Source organism: Polypterus senegalus, chromosome 3, assembly GCF_016835505.1.
Source record: "Polypterus senegalus isolate Bchr_013 chromosome 3, ASM1683550v1, whole genome shotgun sequence".
Classification (NCBI taxonomy): Eukaryota; Metazoa; Chordata; class Cladistia; order Polypteriformes; family Polypteridae; genus Polypterus; species Polypterus senegalus.
The window spans coordinates 187,250,265-187,268,943 of NC_053156.1; the positions used below are offsets into that span (position 1 = coordinate 187,250,265).

General features: G+C 41.5%; 1 protein-coding gene across 1 annotated transcript in view; it reads right to left on the reverse strand.

Annotated features, from left to right (window-relative positions):
- Positions 1–296: 296 nt before the first annotated feature.
- The window catches only part of selenoi (selenoprotein I), a 68,031-nt gene continuing 49,648 nt past the window's right edge, over positions 297–18,679 (reverse strand). Inside the window, exons 6-7 of the mRNA XM_039749797.1 lie at positions 1,035–1,143; positions 297–349 (exon numbers count right to left, since the gene is read on the reverse strand). Coding sequence (XP_039605731.1) covers positions 297–349; positions 1,035–1,143 — 162 coding nt within the window. The remainder of the gene's footprint in view (positions 350–1,034; positions 1,144–18,679) is intronic.

The following is an 18,679-nucleotide window of genomic DNA, read 5'->3' on the forward strand; positions in this document are numbered from 1 at the left end:
TGTTTGTAAGGAGCTGCTATAAATCTTTTTGGTTTTCATATTGTAAATGTCTTCTGAATTATATACTGTAGTTGTTAGTGAATTATCAATGCCCTTGTGCAGCAATCCCTACTTCTATATCATATGCTACAGACAACCTGTTAATCCGAGACCGTGAAGGGGGAGAAAAAAAAAACAACAAAAACAAAAAACACACACACACACACACACACTTTTCAAAATGGCAGTTTCATTACACACAGTTTATAAGATTGAAATATTTTTACTAAATCATTTAATAAAATATGTAACCTTACTCACTTGAGCACATTATACAGGCTCATAGGAAGGGTAACTGTAAATGCACAACCTGTCACAGAAAGAAAAAAAAATTGACATGCAAAAGCTGATTAAGTAAATGATAAAAAATAATTCCACTTTCAATATTTAACTTGAAAACCATGGGTACATTATTAGAGTTAAAAATTATGTAAAAAACAGCTATTTAATATTGTCTATTTCTAAAAATCTTCAATGATTAATGAATGGAGATTCTTTAGATGCTTTATCAATTACCATGGGTGTGACTTCCTTTCCTTATTTTTAACAAAAAGATCAGGTTTATAAAAAACATACAAAATGATACCAGTTTCTCTTGAAATCCAAGATGAAAAATGCAAAGAAATTGCAGATTTTTCACCTAATAATCAAATAACAATTCTACAACGGACTGGCAATTCAGTCAGGGGTTTTTCAGAACATATGCATGTACAGTATGTGTAAGAGACCAATAATGTGGTGTATTCAACAATTACAGTCTATGATTAGGAGCCAGGATAGTATCTCAGATTAGTACTCATTATTACTATGTAATACTAGACAGACAGTACAGTACAGTAATGTTTTCCTTTGTTTGCATCACTTAAACAATGTCATACTCCACATTTTTTTGCTGATACATACAATCTAGGCTCATTTACTGCTATCACAAGTATGAAATTCTATGTATGGGCTTTGCAGTCATAATTTATATGATATATAATTTAATATCTTACCTAAAATCATTACTGTGAAGAGATCTCTGTAGTGAAATTTCCAGAATATAGGTGAATACCAAGCTTCTACTCCAACAACTGAGGTCACAATATAGACAACTGAAATAGTCTAAAAACAAAATGCAACAATATGTTTATTAAGAGGTCATATTAAAAACATATCGGATAGTCAACATATTTAAAAATGCATGCCTATAAATGCCATTAGTATTAGAAGAAAAAAATATTGCTAATTAGTGAAATAAATCAGGACAATCAAATGCAATAAATGTACAGAATATTGTGTAAAATGCATAGCTAGTTCCATCATTTAAAATAATAATAATAAACTACAAATGTTCAGGATAACTTGGCTCATTACAAGAGCACCGTCATCACATTTATTTCTCAGTTACCTACATTAGAGCTTAGCGTAATTATCCAGGCGCTATACACTGGGATCAATAAGATTTTGGTTAAAAAAAACTTTGGTTTTTAGTTTTACAATGAAAGTCCTTGCTTTTAGATAACTGGGATCAATCTCAAGACAGGTTTGTTAATTAGTTTGTCAGGTGATCTTAATTAAAGGGAAACCTACTTAAAGGAGGTTGTTACACAAGATTAAGCAAGTCACAGTTCTCATGCAAAATGGGGAGAAAGATCTTTCTGAAGATGAAAAATGTGAAAGAGTGCAATGTCTTGCAAAGGCATGAAAACAACTTATATTTCATGAAAACTGAAGAGAGATCATCAAACTGTGAAAAGATTTCTCTGTGATTCACAGTGAAGACAAATTTGGTCAGATAAAGGCAAAGAGAGTTTCTGTCAGGCAAATAAATAGTATTAAAAGAACAGCTATTAGAAGCCACTGATGAGAAGCAAACAGGTATTTGAAGCTGCTTGGGTCTCTGGAGTCCCAAGAACCTCTTGATGCAGGATCCTCCAGAGGCTTGCAGTTGTGCATAAAGCTGTATTTCATCCACCCCTAACCAATGGTCACATAGAGAAACATGTCCACAGATGAACACCGTGCTACATTGGATGGTCCAGATGGATGAAGTTCTGGATGGCTGGAGAACAGCAACCCTGTTCCAACAAAACATCAGCAAGGAGGTGATGGAGTGATGCTTTGGGCTGGAACATTGGGAAATGAGATGGTAGGTCCCTTTAGGACCCTTGAGGGGTTCAAAATGACCTCTGCAAAATATGTGGAGTTCCTGAATGAACATTTCCTGACATGGTATTAAAAGAACAACCGGGCTTTCCTAAATAAAATTATTTTAATGTAAGACCATCTCATGCAGCAAAAAACACCACTGACTCATTGTTTGCTATGGGCATAAAGGGAGAAAAAAAATCAATATATTAAGAACCTGTGGAGCATCATTAAAAGGAAGATTTATGAGGGTGGGTGGCAGTACACCTCAAAACTGCAGCTGTGGAAGGCAATACTGGTATCCTCAATTGAAATACTGGCAGAAACTAAACTTGGACTTACAAATTCAATGGATGAGAGAGTTGTTAAAGTAAGTGCTCATATATTAATATGTACTTTGATCAGTAATTATGTTTTTAGATTTAAATTGCAATTTTTTTTTTAATGCAACAAATACAACAGATTTCTGTTTTGAATTCCCTACAACCTATTGAATGTTTTCAAACTCTGTTGTCCATAACAATTTGAACCACTGTATTTTAAGTTGTTTAGAAAATATTATAAAAAGCTTTACTACAAGCGAGGCTTGTAATAAAGTCCAAATTATAATAATTGCTAAGGATAAAAAAATTCTTAATCATATTGACTGGAAAAACATACAAAAACAGAATGTGCATTAGCATTTGGAACACAGTGTAAAGGCAAAGAGAAGAGGCAATCTACATCTATGTCCTGGTCTACCATGACACAAGTATGAAATAATGTTTGATGACCATATAGTCAAGTTACCCATCAAGAAGGGAGTATGACAGAAGACACCATGAGCTCTCAACCTCAGTTCGGCATGCCTGGAAGACATTGTGTGTAACCTTGATTTTAACTCTGAAGTCATCACAGTCAACAGGCTAAAGCGTTCACCTCATCACTAGGATATCTGAAGAAGCTACAAAGATGATCTTCTAGCTCAGTCATGGAAGATGAGAGTCTTCAAACAAGAGATCCACAACACAAAGGATAAGGAACCAATTTATATATACATATCCAGCAACAGTTGTTAACGTCATCCTGAACACAGAGGAGTACATCTACCTCAGATGCATCAGATGAACAGACAGAGGGGCCATGTACCAAACAATGAAATGCTGTCTGATGGGTTTAACGGTGCATACGCACAAAAATGTTGCACAAGCCTGTTTCCACGCTCAAATCATGATGTATAAAACCTAAACTAGGCGTAAAACCATGCACATTTTCACAGTAGCTCAAAATCTGGCGTACACAAGTTATCTGCTCGGTTTATCAAACTGGAGGCACCCAGCGTCAAAGCAGTGCCTTTATTTCTGTGTGGTTTCCCTTTCTTTTTTAGATGCACATCCCTGAAGCAGCTTTATCATATACACTGAAATTAACCGCATATTGTTTATTAGTTTAAGGAATCTGAATGCAATTAACCTGTAACCATACAATAGTCCACGGAATGGTCAAACTATTCCAAATACCATAGCTGCTTTAGTGTTTTTCCTCTCACTGCACCTTCTTCTTTCAGCTGCTCCAATTAGAGGTTGCCACAGCAAATCATCTTTTTCCATATTACACTCACTGCACCACTCAGACTATTTATATCACTATATCAGAAAGTGGAATCGCAACACTACAGCAGCTGACTGGAAAGAGACTTATTGGTATACAGCATCTAGAACACACTGCCTCAGCCATGCTGCCTATTTGAACTGCACTCATACGACAAACGCTTCAGAGCCTTTCCTGTACTGACCTCGCGGTTCAGAAACAGTATCATCCCAAGAACTATAAATGTACTCAATCAGTACATCAAGTGCTCCGTTTAGAACTGTTTGTACTTATTAGTACAGTTACCTCACTGTAAACTTGCGATACAGTTACAATATTGCACAACCTGAGCCACTTTATAAAGCGTGTATTTACATATGATGACGATAGCATTTTTAAGATGAAATGCAGCAAAATATGTTTATCTATACTAATAAAAGGCAAAGCCCTCACTCACTCACTCACTGACTCATCACTAATTCTCCGAATTCCCGTGTAGGTAGAAGGCTGAAATTTGGCAGGCTTATTCGTTACAGCTTACTTACAAAAGTTGGGCAGGTTTCATTTCGAAATTCAACGCATAAGGGTCATAACTGGAACCTATTTTTCTACATATAATGTAATGGAGTTGAGTTAGAGATGGCCGTGGGGGGCGGAGTTTCGTGTGACATCATCACGTCTCCTACGTAAGTACGTAGAGAACAAGGAAGAACTCCAAACAGCGATGAACACAAAACGCCATTTCACAATTGAGAAGGCAGAAAAACATTATGAAGCAAATGATGCATACAAGCATATTCATAAGTACAGCTACTGCGGAAACAAAGCACGGCGTGAACCGTAAGTTTATATTAAATTAAGTTCATAGACAGGCTGCCACTAGCGTTTGTAATTTAGTGCCTGCCCATATAAGGCCGTCCATCAGCGGCAATCCAATACAAACACTGCCGGTAAATATTCACGTGTGAAGGACTGTGCTTATGCAGAGGAAGATGAGATGGTCAGGGTGGTGTTTGACACAAACTCAGCGAAACTGCGAGAGAAAGTTTTAAGTGCCAGGACTAAGGTAACATTAAATACAGCCACGGACATAGCACGAGATGGCACCAGCACAGCTGGAAACCTTCGATGCATGTACACCGAGCGGCTCACGTGAACTGACGAGTGCACAGATAAAAGCAACAGTTCCAAAGAGCTGAACAAAACGAATTACACAATTGAAAAGGCAGCAAAAATATGAAGCGTCCTGATAAGCATATTCATAAATCCAGCTACTGCGGAAACAAAGCACACGGTGGAAAAAGTCAATGTCCCGCTAAAGGAAGACAGTGTAAAAAAAACCCGTGCATGCAGTGTGTCAGGTCTCAGATAAAGAAGACGACGAGCTGTTCATTGATGCAGTAAGAAACGAATCGATGAATGGAACCTGTCATCTTTACAACGATTGACAAACACGGAATATAACTTGAACACAACACATCCTACAAATACGAACCTGATTGAAAGAAATAATGATAATCAAATCCTTGATGACAGCAACACTCAGTAACACTCACAAAACAAATACTGTATATTGACAGTCATGTTACGTTATTTTTAAAATGTTCCCTTTTCTTTTTCTACCTTTTTAACACACTACTTCTCCGCTGCTGGGTATATATATATATATATATATATATATATATATATATATATATATATATATATATATATCCGCTCTACATACTCGAATAATGGATACTTTATTCGCCATCAATGATTGTTTTGGTAAAGCCATACTCAGTGTATTCATTAGATGAACGGTAAAAAAGTAAGAGCGAGGGAGGATGACTCATTTAGGCATGCAGGCTGTAGTGCTTGCGTCAACTCTATCTGAATTGCGCGATCACATTTGAAAAATATATCTTTTCAAGTTCTATTTAGTCCATATGTGTCAAACTCAAGGGCATGGGCCACATCCGCCCGGCGTGTAATTATATCCGGCCCGCGAGATCATTTTATATACTGTATTATTGTTATTAAAGCCCGAGTATATGAAGCGCTGGTAACACAATAAACTACAGATCCCATAATGCAGCGCTTCAGCTGCCTTGCATCAGGGTAACCTGAATGCAATTCAGAAGATACAGAAAACAGCATAATTAAATAAGAATCTGACACGTTTTAACCCGTGCACAATCACAAAGTGATTTCAAGTGAAGCTGCTTTTATGGGAGACACAAATGCACCAGTTCACCTTGCCCCACTTTCCCTGCTGCCAAGTACTGTTAAACCAAGTCGCCACTACGGTGTTCCCAAATCGCACTTTGCTGATAAACTGAGCGCACGCACTGAGTTTGCACGGCGCTTTGGTGACTTTCATGAACAAAAGCCGTCTACATGGGCTCGAACCTTGTGCATGTTTGGTAGCACATATCTGTGTGAGAAGCTGTTCTCAGTGATAAAGACTAACAAAACAGCACACAGGAGACGCCTCACTGATGAGCACCTGCAATCCATCCTGAGAATCTCCACAACACAGAACCTCACACCAAACAGAAACGAACTTGTGGCCAAAAAAAGATGCCAGGCGTCCAGCTCTAAAATGACATATGAGCAAAGATAACTGAATGATTTGATTTGTTATTGCACGTAAGAGCGGAGTTATCCATTTTAACAAGCAGCGTGTTGCACTGATCTGAAATAGCTGTGTGTGTATATATGTAGATATGTATGTATATGTATATATATGTTTATATATGTGTGTGTATATATGTATATATATATATATGTATTTGTGTGTATATATGTGTGTGTATGTATGTATATGTGTGTGTATATATGTAGATATATATGTATGTATATATGTGTATATGTATAGATATATATATATATATATATATATATATATATATATATATATATATATATATATATATATGTGTGTGTGTGTAAATATATATGACAACAACACTCATCACTCACAACAGTGACAAAACAATTACATTGACAATCAGGTTACGTTATTTTAAAAATGTTTCCTTTTCTTTTCATTGCTTCTTTAACACACTACTTCTCCGCTGCGAAGCGGGTATTTTAGTAGTATATATATATATATATATATACACATATATATACACATGTATATATATATACATATATATACACATGTATATATATATACATATATATACATATATATATTGTCACGCACGCGCGAGTAGGAGGCCGCGGATTGATTCGATAGCACCTGGGAAACCATTCGCCAGGGAATGGCGGGTATTAACTTTCTCCCTCTGCTTCCTCATAGAAAGAAAGACCTTCCTGCACCATAGGCTGGATTGACCGCAGTCGTACTTCCGCCCTTCCTCCGCCATCTTGCCCTGACGTCATCCTTCCCATCCTCCCTTGCGGTCCTTCCCAGCATTCCTCCACTTCCGGCTCCACCCCAATAAAATGGCGCGACGCCAGGAGTCGGCGTCGCATTATGAACTGTTTGTTTATAATTTTGACCTGTTTTTTTGTATACAATATACGGGGCGGAAAACCCCAACCTTATTACTGTCTCCTCGGTCCTTTACAAGTGGCGAGCCGGCAGGATAGAGATCCCGAATGACGGAGGGACAGGACCTCAACACGTGCTGCAGGATGAACGCCAGCTCCAGGCGCTGCAGCAGCGCAAGCCACCACCACCCGGGAGCTGGAGGCCACGAAGGCCAGGTTGGTAGAAGCCCAGCGGCGAGCCAGACCCGCCCAGGCAGCGCCTCCTCCTTTGGTGCGATGGGCCCGCCGGAGGAGGACGCCGAGGCTTACCTGGGCATGTTTGAGAGGACGGCCACCGGAACGAGTGGCAGCGGTCAGTGGGCGCCCATCTGGCGCCATACCTGAAGGGACGCAGCGGCCTATTATGACCTCCTGAGGAGGAGGCCGCTAATTACGACCTCCTCAAGCCCGAAATACTGGCCCGCTACGCATTAGCCCGGCCAGCAGGCGGCGAATGGCGGAACTGGGTCTTTGACCCGAAAACCGCCGCCCAGGCGTTGAAGTTCTGGGGCAAGATGGGCCGCTGGCTACGGCCAGAGGACCCCAGGCGGAAAGTGGTGAGCGGGTGGCCTGTGAAGGCCTGGTCAATGCCATGCCCAGTTCCCTCGCCCAGCAGGTCCGGGACACGCCTACAAACATGTCGGGCCTCCTCGGCGTCCTGGAGCGTCAGTTGGCGGTCCTCCGACTTGGGGGTCAGAAAGCCTGCTCGGGAACCGCAGGGACGGGCGGCCACCCCGAGCCCCTCGGCGCTGCAGAAGCGCCAGCCAGAGCCAGAGAGGCCGGACCGCCGCGCTGTTTCAAGTGTGGCGAGACCGTCACCTGCTGCCAAACTGCCCCCATCACATCGCCCGGAGCCTATGGACTGCAGCTGGACGTCCGGAGAGGTATTGTACCCGCCGCATCCCTTGGCGAGTCGAACACGGGAGTGGTGTTGCTAAATGGGCACGCCGTGGTGGCTTTGTTTGATTCCGCAGCAACATTACCATTGTTGCTCGCCGCTTTGTCTTACCGCAACAGTGGTTAAAACAGCATTTGTTGGTCACCTGTGTGCATGGGGGACTAGGTCATATCGCTCCGCTCACTGCTATGTCACCTGGAAGGGGAACCAATCCAAATGACGGTCGCTGTGTTACCTGACCCCCTTCCCAGTGATTTGGGACAAGACTGGTCTAAAAGAATCAGCGGTAAGCCATTCGCGCCCCGGGGCCTCGTTGGATCTTGTTATGAGGGGAAAAGGCACCCTCCCGCGGCCTCCACGCCGTGCACAAGGGCAGGCCCTATGGGCGCTGGTGTCTCGGGGACCTTTCGTGGCTACGGACCTTGACCCGAAGATTCCGCCGGAGAAGGGACTAGCCAGGGAACTCTTCCCGGCCCAGGCCCCAAGACTCTCGCGCCTGGACCATCAATTTCGTCCACGCCGCCTCCTTTAAGAGGGAGCAGTGGAATGATGACTCCCTGCGCTTTGCCGGAATGCGTCGTTCTGCCTAACAGCTCAACAGCGGACGGATCCACACCGCGGGAACCCTTCTTTGTCCTTGAGAATGATCTGTTGTACCGGTGGCTACCCATGAGGGCGAGGTGCGAAGTTGTTGCTAATTCCGCGTACCTTCCGGGCGGAGATATGCGAGTTGGCACATGCTCACCTCCTAGGCCCACCTCGGGCGAAAAACACTGGAGAGGATTAAGCTCGCTTTTACTGGCCTGGGATCAATGAGGAGGTCCGGCGGTTCTGTCAATCCTGTCCGGAGTGCCAGACCCGCCAGATTCCTAGGAGGGACCGTGCTCCTCTAGTCCCTATTCCCTCGTGGACATCCCTTTGAAAGGATAGGGGTCGATTTGGTGGGACCCTGGAGCCCTCAACCCGTGGCCACAAGTATATCCTAGTCATGGTGGACTATGCCACCCGGTACCCAGAGGCGGTTCCCCTGCGCCCGCTAATACTAAAAGCATCGCACGGAACTGGTTAATTTGTTTCACGCGTGGGCATACCCAAGGAGGTCCTCACGGACCAGGGTACGCCCTTCACTTCGGATACGTTCAAGGAGGTAGCCAAATTACTGCAGATAAAGCACCTGAAAGCGTCAGTCTATCACCCGCAAACTGACGGGTTGGTGAACGTTTAATCAGACGCTTAAGCAGATGCTCCGCAAGGTAGTCAGCGCTGACGGCAGGAACTGGGACCAGCTCCTCCCGCCGTGCTTTTGCCTACCGGGAGGTACCCCAGGCCTCTACAGGCTTCTCCCCATTTGAATTACTATACGGGCGACAACCCCGGGAATCCTCGACATCCTAAAAGAAGGCTGGGAGGCCGAGGCTCTTCCCTCCTCTAACATTTTGAGCGTGGCGCAACTGCGCGACCGACTCACAAAGATCAGGCCCCTCCTAAAAGAGCACGTGACTCGGCGCAAGCAGCGCAGGCCCGTGTTACAACCGCAACTCCGTCCTCAGGGAGTTCCGCCGGGGACCGAGTTATGGTGCTCGCCCCGACCTCCCACTTTCGAAGCTGCTCGCTCACTGGCAAGGGCCTTACGAGGTTAAGGAGAGAAAGGACTGCGTCGACTATTTGGTGAAACAGCCCAATCGTCGACCGAAAGTGAGAGGATCTATCATGTCAACCTGTTAAAGCCCTGAGAGATAGAGAGGAGCTCCCAGCTCCCATAGGTCACTCTCCCTTTTAGCAAGCACAACTGCCCTTAACCTCGGCGAAGAGCTGACCCCAAGCAGCGGCAGGAGTTAGCCCAAACACTCCGAGCCATCCCCGAGGTAGTGAGCGAGTCACCCGGCGGACCGCTGATTGAGCACGATATAGTCACGGAGCCCGGTAATCGTCCGGGAGAGGCCCTACCGACTCCGGAGGCAAAACGCGCAGAGGTCGAACTGGAGGTGAAACGTATGTTGGACATGGACATAATTGAAGAGAGCCATAGTCCCTGGTCCAGCCCTATTGTCCTCGCCTCCAAGCCAGACGGCTCCTGGAGGTTCTGTAATGACTTTAGACGCCTGAATCAGATCTCCAAGTTCGATGCCTACCCCATGCCCCGCATTGACGACCTCCTTGGCGGCTGGAGTGCGGCTCGGTATCTGACTACCCTTGACATGACAAAAGGGTATTGGCAAATTCCTTTAACGGCATCCGCAAAGGAAAAAACGGCCTTTAGCACCCCTAGCGGGCACTGGCAGTACAAGGTCCTCCCATTTGGGCTGCACGGGCCCGGCGACCTTCCAACGCCTGGTAGATAGAGTGCTGAAGCCCCACCAGTCCTATAGTGCCGCCTACCTGGATGACGTTGTCATCTATTCCGCACCTGGGAGGAGCATCTACTGCAGGTCGCAGCTGTCCTCCGAACACTGGCTAAAGCCGCCTCCGCATAAACCCCCGGAAGTGTTTTTTTGGATTAAAGGAGGCCAAATATTTAGGCTACCTCGTGGGACAAGGACAGGTGCGCCACAGAGCTCCAAAGTTAAAGACATCTTAGAATGGCCCGTCCGAATACCAAGAAACAGGTGCAGGCTTTCTTGGGGCTTGCGGGTTACTACCGCCGGTTTGTTCCCGTTTCTCGAAGAGCAGCACCCTTGACTGACCTGACAAAAAAGGGCGCGCCCCTATACGTGGTGTGGACCGACAAAGCAGAACACGCGTTCAGTGACCTAAAGAAGGCCCTAACGCCGGCACCTGTGTTACGGACGCCCGATTTTGGGCTCCGTTTATTCTCCAGACCGACGCCGGACACAGGCCTGGGTGCCGTGCTGAGCCAAAGCGCCGATGGTGTCGAGCACCCTGTGATGTACCTTAGCCGAAACTGATGGACCGGGAGACCCGCACGCTGCAGTGGAGAGGGAGTCCTTGGTCATTAAGTGGGCAGTGACCCACCTCCGTTACTACCTGCTGGGTCGCGAATTCGCTCTGGTGACTGATCACGCTGCACTTCAGTGGATGTCCCTACACAAAGAGTCGAATCCAGCGGGTCACCAGGTGGTTCCTGGACTTACAGCCGTATAAGTTCACTGTCACTTATCGGCGGGCACCCTTCAGGCCAATGCCGATGCCCCCTCTCGTATTCACGACCTCTCGGTTAGGTCCGCCCGACCTGACGGTCCTGGGCTAAGGGGGGGATCGTGTCACGCACGCGCGAGTAGGAGGCCGCTGGATTGATTCGATAGCACCTGGGAAACCATTCGCGCCAGGGAATGGGGGGTATTAACTTTCTCCCTCTGCTTCCTCATAGAAAGAAAGACCTTCCTGCACCATAGGCTGGATTGACCGCAGTCGCGTACTTCCGCCCTTCCTCCGCCATCTTGCCCTGACGCCATCCTTCCCATCCTCCCTTGCGGTCCTTCCCAGCATTCCTCCACTTCCGCTCCCCCCAATAAAATGGCGCGGCGCCAGGAGTCGTCGCGCATTATGAACTGTTTGTTTATAATTTTGACCTGTTTTTTTTGCTGTATACAATATACGGGGCCGGAAAAACCCCAACTCTTATTACTGTCTCCTCGGTTCGTTACAATATACACGTATATATACATACATGTATATATATATATACATATATATACATATATATATACACGTATATATATATATACATATATATATATATACATATATATATATATATATATATATATATATATATATATATATATATACATATATATATATACCTGCATATTATATAGCGACTTGCAGAAGTAAAAAGAAAAGGAAACATTTTAATAATAATGTAACATGATTGACAATGTAATTGTTTTGTCATTGTCATGAGTGTTGCTGGCATATACAAACGGATTCCAAAAAAGTTGGGACACTAAACAAATTGTGAATAAAAACTGAATGCAATGATGTGGAGATGGCAAATGTCAATATTTTATTTGTAATAGAACGTAGATCAAACGTTTAATCCGAGTAAATGTATCATTTTAAAGGAAAAATATGTTGATTCAAAATTTCATGGTGTCAACAAATCCCAAAAAAGTAGCAATAAGAGGCTGGAAAAAGTAAATTTGAGCATAACGAAGAGCTGGAAGACCAATTAACACTAATTAGGTCAAATGGCAACATGATTGGGTATAAAAAGAGCTTCTCAGAGTGGCAGTGTCTCTCAGAAGCCAAGATGGGTAGAGGATCACCAATTCCCACAATGTTGCGCGGAAAGATAGTAGAGCAATATCAGAAAGGTGTTACCCAGCGAAAAATTGCAAAGACTTTGCATCTATCATCATCAACTGTGCAAAACATCATCCGAAGATTCAGAGAATCTGGAACAATCTCTGTGCGTAAGGGTCAAGGCCGTAAAACCATATTGGATGCCCGAGATCTCCGGGCCCTTAAACGACACTGCACCACAAACAGGAATGCTACTGTAAAGGAAATCACAGAATGGGCTCAGGAATACTTCCAGAAACCATTGTCAGTGAACACAATCCAACGTGTCATCTGCCATTGCCAGATGAAACTCTACAGTGCAAAGAAGAAGCCATTTCTAAGCAAGATCCACAAGCTCAGGCGTTTTCACTGGGCCAGGGATCATTTAAAATGGAGTGTGGCAAAATGGAAGACTGTTCTGTGGTCAGACGAATCACGATTCAAAGTTCTTTTTGGAAATCTGGGATGCCATGTCATCCGGATCAAAGAGGACAAGGACAACCCAAGTTGTTATCAACGCTCAGTTCAGAAGCCTGCATCTCTGATGGTATGGGGTTGCATGAGTGCGTGTGGCATGGGCAGCTTGCATGTCTGGAAAGGCACCATCAATGCAGAAAAATATATTCAGGTTTTAGAACAACATATGCTCCCATCCAGACGTCATCTCTTTCAGGGATGACCCTGCATTTTTCAACAAGATAATGCCAGACCACATTCTTCATCAATCACAACATCATGGCTACGTAGGAGAAGGATCCGTGTACTGAAATGGCCAGTCTGCAGTCCAGATCTTTCACCTATAGAGAACATTTGGCGCATCATAAAGAGGAAGGTGCGACAAAGAAGGCCCAAGACAATAGAGGCCTGTATTAGACAATAATGGGAGAGCATTTCTATTTCTAAACTTGAGAAACTGGTCTCCTCGGTCCCCAGACGTCTGTTGAGTGTTGTAAGAAGAAGGGGAGATGCCACACAGTGGTGAAAATGGCCTTGTCCCAACTTTTTTGGGATTTGTGAACACCATGAAATTCTGAATTTTTCCCATAAAATGATACATTTTCTCAGTTTAAACTTTTGTTCCGTGATTTATGTTCTATTCTGAATAAAATATTAGAAGTTGGCACCTCCACATCATTACATTCAGTTTTTATTCACGATTTGTATAGTGTCCCAACTTTTTTGGAATCCGGTTTGTATACATACATACATACTGTACATATACAAATATATATATATATATATATATATATATATATATATATATATATATATAGAACAATTAGAACAATCTAGGCGAGAACAGGCCATTCAGCCCAACAAAGCTCGCCAGTCCTATTCACTTGCTTCCTCCAAGAAAACATCAAGTCGAGTTTTGAAAGTCCCTAACGTCTTACTGTCTACCACACTACTTGGTAACTTATTCCAAGTGTCTATCGTTCTTTGTGTAAAGAAAAACTTCCTAATGTTTGTGCGAAATTTACCCTTAACAAGTTTCCAACTGTGTCCCGTGTTCTTGATGAGCTCATTTTAAAATACAAGTCTCGATCCACTGTACTAATTCCTTCATAATTTTAAACACTTCAATCATGTCACCTCTTAATCTTCTTTTGCTTAAACTGTAAAGGCCCAGCTCTTTTAATCTTTCCTCATAATTCAACCCCTGTAGACCTGGAATCAGCCTAGTCGCTCTTCTCTGGACCTTTTCTAGTGCTGCTATGTCCTTTTGTAGCCTGGAGACCAAAACTGCACACAGTACTCAAGATGAGGCCTCACCAGTGCATTATAAAGGTTGAGCATAACCTCCTTGGACTTGTACTCCACAGATCGTGCTATATAACCTAACATTCTGTTAGCCTTCTTAATGGCTTCTGAACACTGTTTGGAAGTTGATAGCTTGGAGTCCACTATGACTCCTAAATCCTTCTCATAAGGTGTACTCTCGATTTTTCGACCGCCCATTGTGTATTCAAACCTAATATTTTTACTTCCTATGTGTAATACTTTACATTTACTGACATTAAATTTCATCTGCCACAAATCTGCCCAAGCCTGTATGCTATCCAAGTCCTTCTGTAATGATATAACGGATTCCAAATTATCTGCTAATCCACCTATCTTGGTATCATCTGCAAACTTAACCAGCTTGTTACTTATATTCCTATCTAAATCATTTATATATATTAAAAATAGCAGCGGCCCTAGCACTGACCCCTGTGGAACACCACTCTTAACATCAGCCAGTTCTGATGAGGTTCCTCGCACCATCACCCTCTGCTTCCTGTGTCTGAGCCAATTCTGCACCCATCTAAAAACATCACCCTGAATTCCCACTTCTTTTAACTTGATGCCCAACCTCTCATGTGGCACCTTATCAAATGCTTTCTGAAAGTCCAGATAAATAATATCATAAGCTCCACTTTGATCGTATCCTTTTGTTGCCTCCTCATAGAATTCCAACATGTTAGTAAAACACGACCTCCCCTTCTGAACCCATGCTGACTGTTCAGAATAACTCCTGTCCTTGTCATGTGTTGCTCAATCTTATCCTTAATAATTCCTTCCATTAATTTTCCTGTGATGCTTGTTAAGCTTACTGGCCTATAGTTGCTTGGATCTGCCCTGTCACCCTTTTTATATAATGGGATGATATTTGCCATTTTCCAGTCCTTTGGAATCTCTCCAGTGCACAGTGACTTCCTAAAATATGTGTCAAGGGTTTATATATGTACTCACTAGCCTCCTTAAGAACACGAGGATAAATATTATCTGGGCCTGGTGATTTGTTTGATTTCATCTTATTTAATCTGAGCAGCACTTCTCCCTCTACAATTTCCAAATCCCTCAGTACCTCCTTAGTAGTTGTGTTTACCTCTGGCAGGTTATCCACTTGCTCACTTGTAAACACCTCAGAAAAATGTAAGTTTAGGGCATCTGCTATTTCATTGTCTGTATCTTTTAATTCCCTTTACTATTCCTGATGAACTTGACCTCCTCCTTAACTGTTCTTTTACTACTAAAATACTGAAAGAATCTCTTGGGGTCTTCTTTCGCCTTATCTGCTATATTCCTCTCCAACTGTCTTTTAGCCTCTCTGATATCCTTCTTAATGGTTGCCCTCATGTTCTCATACGCTCTACGGTTCTCTTTGCAGTCATTAGTCTTATATGCCTTATACAGCAGTTTTTCCTTTGCAACTTCTTTTTAAATCTTTATTAATCCATCGTGGAGATTTTTTAGTTTCCTATTACTTCCAAATTTAGGTATGTATCTGTCCTGCATTACATGTAAAACATTTTTAAACCTGTTCCACTGCTCCTCGACTGTCTCCACATTTAAAAGCTTATCCCAGTCTATCCTACTTAGACTTTGTCGCATCTGCTCAAAATTAGCCCTACTAAAGTTCAACTTAACAATTTTAGTCTTTGCATCTGTACTCTTACAAAATACTGAGAATTGTATTACATTATGGTCACTTGACCCTAGTGGTTCAATCACCTCTACACCCTCAATTCTATCCTGATTATTACAGAATACTAAATCCAGATAGGCTTCACCCCTTGTTGGTGCTTTAACATGCTGTGTTAAAAAACAGTCGCCGATTACTTCTAAAAACTCCTGCTCTTGTGCTCCTCCATCTGTAAGGTTATCCCAGTTAATATTTGTATATATTTATATATATACACACACACACATACACACACATATATACATATATACACATATACATATCTACATATATACTGTATATACAAATCTACATATATATATATATATATATTAGGGGTGGGACTTGATTAAAAAAATTAATCCAAATAATTAGAGGCTGTGTAAGAATTAATCTTGATTAATCGTATGTAATCGCACACACGAAATTTGCCCCAAATCTCAAATGTTTTTTTAATTTAAAAGGGTTTTAGTGGGCGACAAAATCAAATAATAGACATGGACATGAATATTGTAAACTCAAGCTCTTTTAATTTCTGAAAAAAAATGCTTTTAAACTGCATTTGAATTCAAAACAGAAACAAAAATATCATCCCTGGTTAAAATTTGGCAGACTTAAAAATAAAGTGGTAGTTTAAGTACTTTAAGTACATTTTCAGAATGGTATTGTCTTTAAATAATAATAACCAAAATTTCAACATAAAGTGGTTTTTCTTCTTAAAAAAATAAGTCAGAAACATAAAAGGTAATTTGACCAACTTAATTTTTAAACTCTGAGTAATCTCAGCCAAAATTATTTTGTACATTAGGCTAAAACAGTGTGATCATTAAACATTTTGTAATTAGATGTAATTAGAACTACTAACGGTCACGGAAGTCCAATGATCCCCAGTAAGAGCCACAAAGTCCGCTTTCTGTAATGCATCTAATTTTGCTTGCTTTTCAGTGTGCAGAAAACCATGCTTTTATCAAGGCTTCGCTCGGGTAGTCTTTTGAAATGAAATTTTGCTTCGATCAGTTGTAGGAACACGCTTTATTCCGACTCTAACATTTTTGTAGCTGTGATATGTGCATCAGTGTAATCAATGTACCAGGAAATCATGCATTGACAAAAGTTCCCCTTTGCTTGGAATTGAAAGTGTGATTAAATGCATTATTTTTGACGTTATGGAGTACATGCATCGAAGCTTCTCAGCTGTGCTTGTGCTAAGAAAAGTAAACATTTTAAAAATAACGCAACATGATTCTGCGTTAACCGCATATTTTTTCATACGTCCCAAACCAAGGAGATGCGAGTGTAAAATGAAACGGGAAGCGCGCGTACATACTCAGTGCATCCCTTCTCGGGAATCGAACCTCGGATGTCGGTGCTATAGGTGAAGCCTCTACAATTGCGCCACGGCGTGTGGCATGTCTATTTGAGAGTATGTAGATCGAGGTATATATATATATATATATATATATATATATATATATATATATATATATATATATATATATATATATACTAGCAGAATACCAGCTTCAGCGGAGAAGTAGTGTGTTAAAGAACTTATGAAAAAGAAAAGCAAACATTTTAAAAATAACGTAAGATGATTGTTAATGTAATTGTTTTGTCATTGATATGAGTGTTGTTGTCATATCTATCTATCTCTCTCTATATATATATATATATCTCTATATATATATATATATATATATATATCTATCTATATATATATATATATATATATATATATATCTATATATATATATCTATATATCTATCTCTATATATATATATATATATATATATATATATATATATATATATATATACATATACACACATACATATACACATATATATACAAATCTACATATATATCTACATATATATATATATTAGGGGTAGGACTTGATTAGTTTAAGTACTTTAAGTACATTTTCAGAATAGTATCGTCTTTAAATAATAACCAAAATTTCACCATAAAGTGCAGTTTTTCTTCTTAAAAAAATAAGTCAGAAACATAAAAGGTAATTTGACCAGCTTACTCTTTAAACTCTGAGTAACATTAGCCAAAATTATTTTGTACATTAGGCTAAAACTGTGATCATTGAACATTTTGTAATTAGATGTATTTAGAATTACTAACGGTCACGGAAGTCCAATAATCCCCAGTAAGAGCCACAAAGTCCACTTTCTGTAATGCATCTAATTTTGCTTGCTTTTCAGTGTGCACAAAACCACGCTTTTATCAAGGCTTCGCTTTCGGGTAGTCGAAATGATCAGTCGTAGGAACGCGCTTTATTCCGACTGTAACATTTTTGTAGCTGTGATGTGTGCATCAGTGTAATGGATGTACCAGGAAATCATGCATTGACAAAAGTTCCCGTTTGCTTGGAATTGAAAGTGTGATTAAAAGAGTTATTTTTTAACGCGTTATGGAGTACATGCATCGAAGCTTCTCAGCTGTGCTTGTGCTAAGAAACGGAAAATTTTAAAAATAACGTAACATGATTCTGCGTTAACCTAATATTTTTTCATACGTCCCAAACCAAGGAGATGCGAAGGTAAAATGAATCGGGTAGCGCAGACATAGTCAGTACATCCCTCTCGAATCGAACCTCGAATGTCGGCGTTAGAGGCGAAGACTCTACAATTAGCCACAGCGTGTGGCTTGTCTATGCTAAAGTATGTATTGTAGATCGGGGTATATTATACATTTATATATATACCCGTGTATCGCAGTGGAGAAGTAGAAGTTATGAAAAAGAAAAGGGAACATTTTAAAAATAACGTAACATGATTGTCAATATACAGTAATTGTTTTGTGAGTGTTATTGAATGTT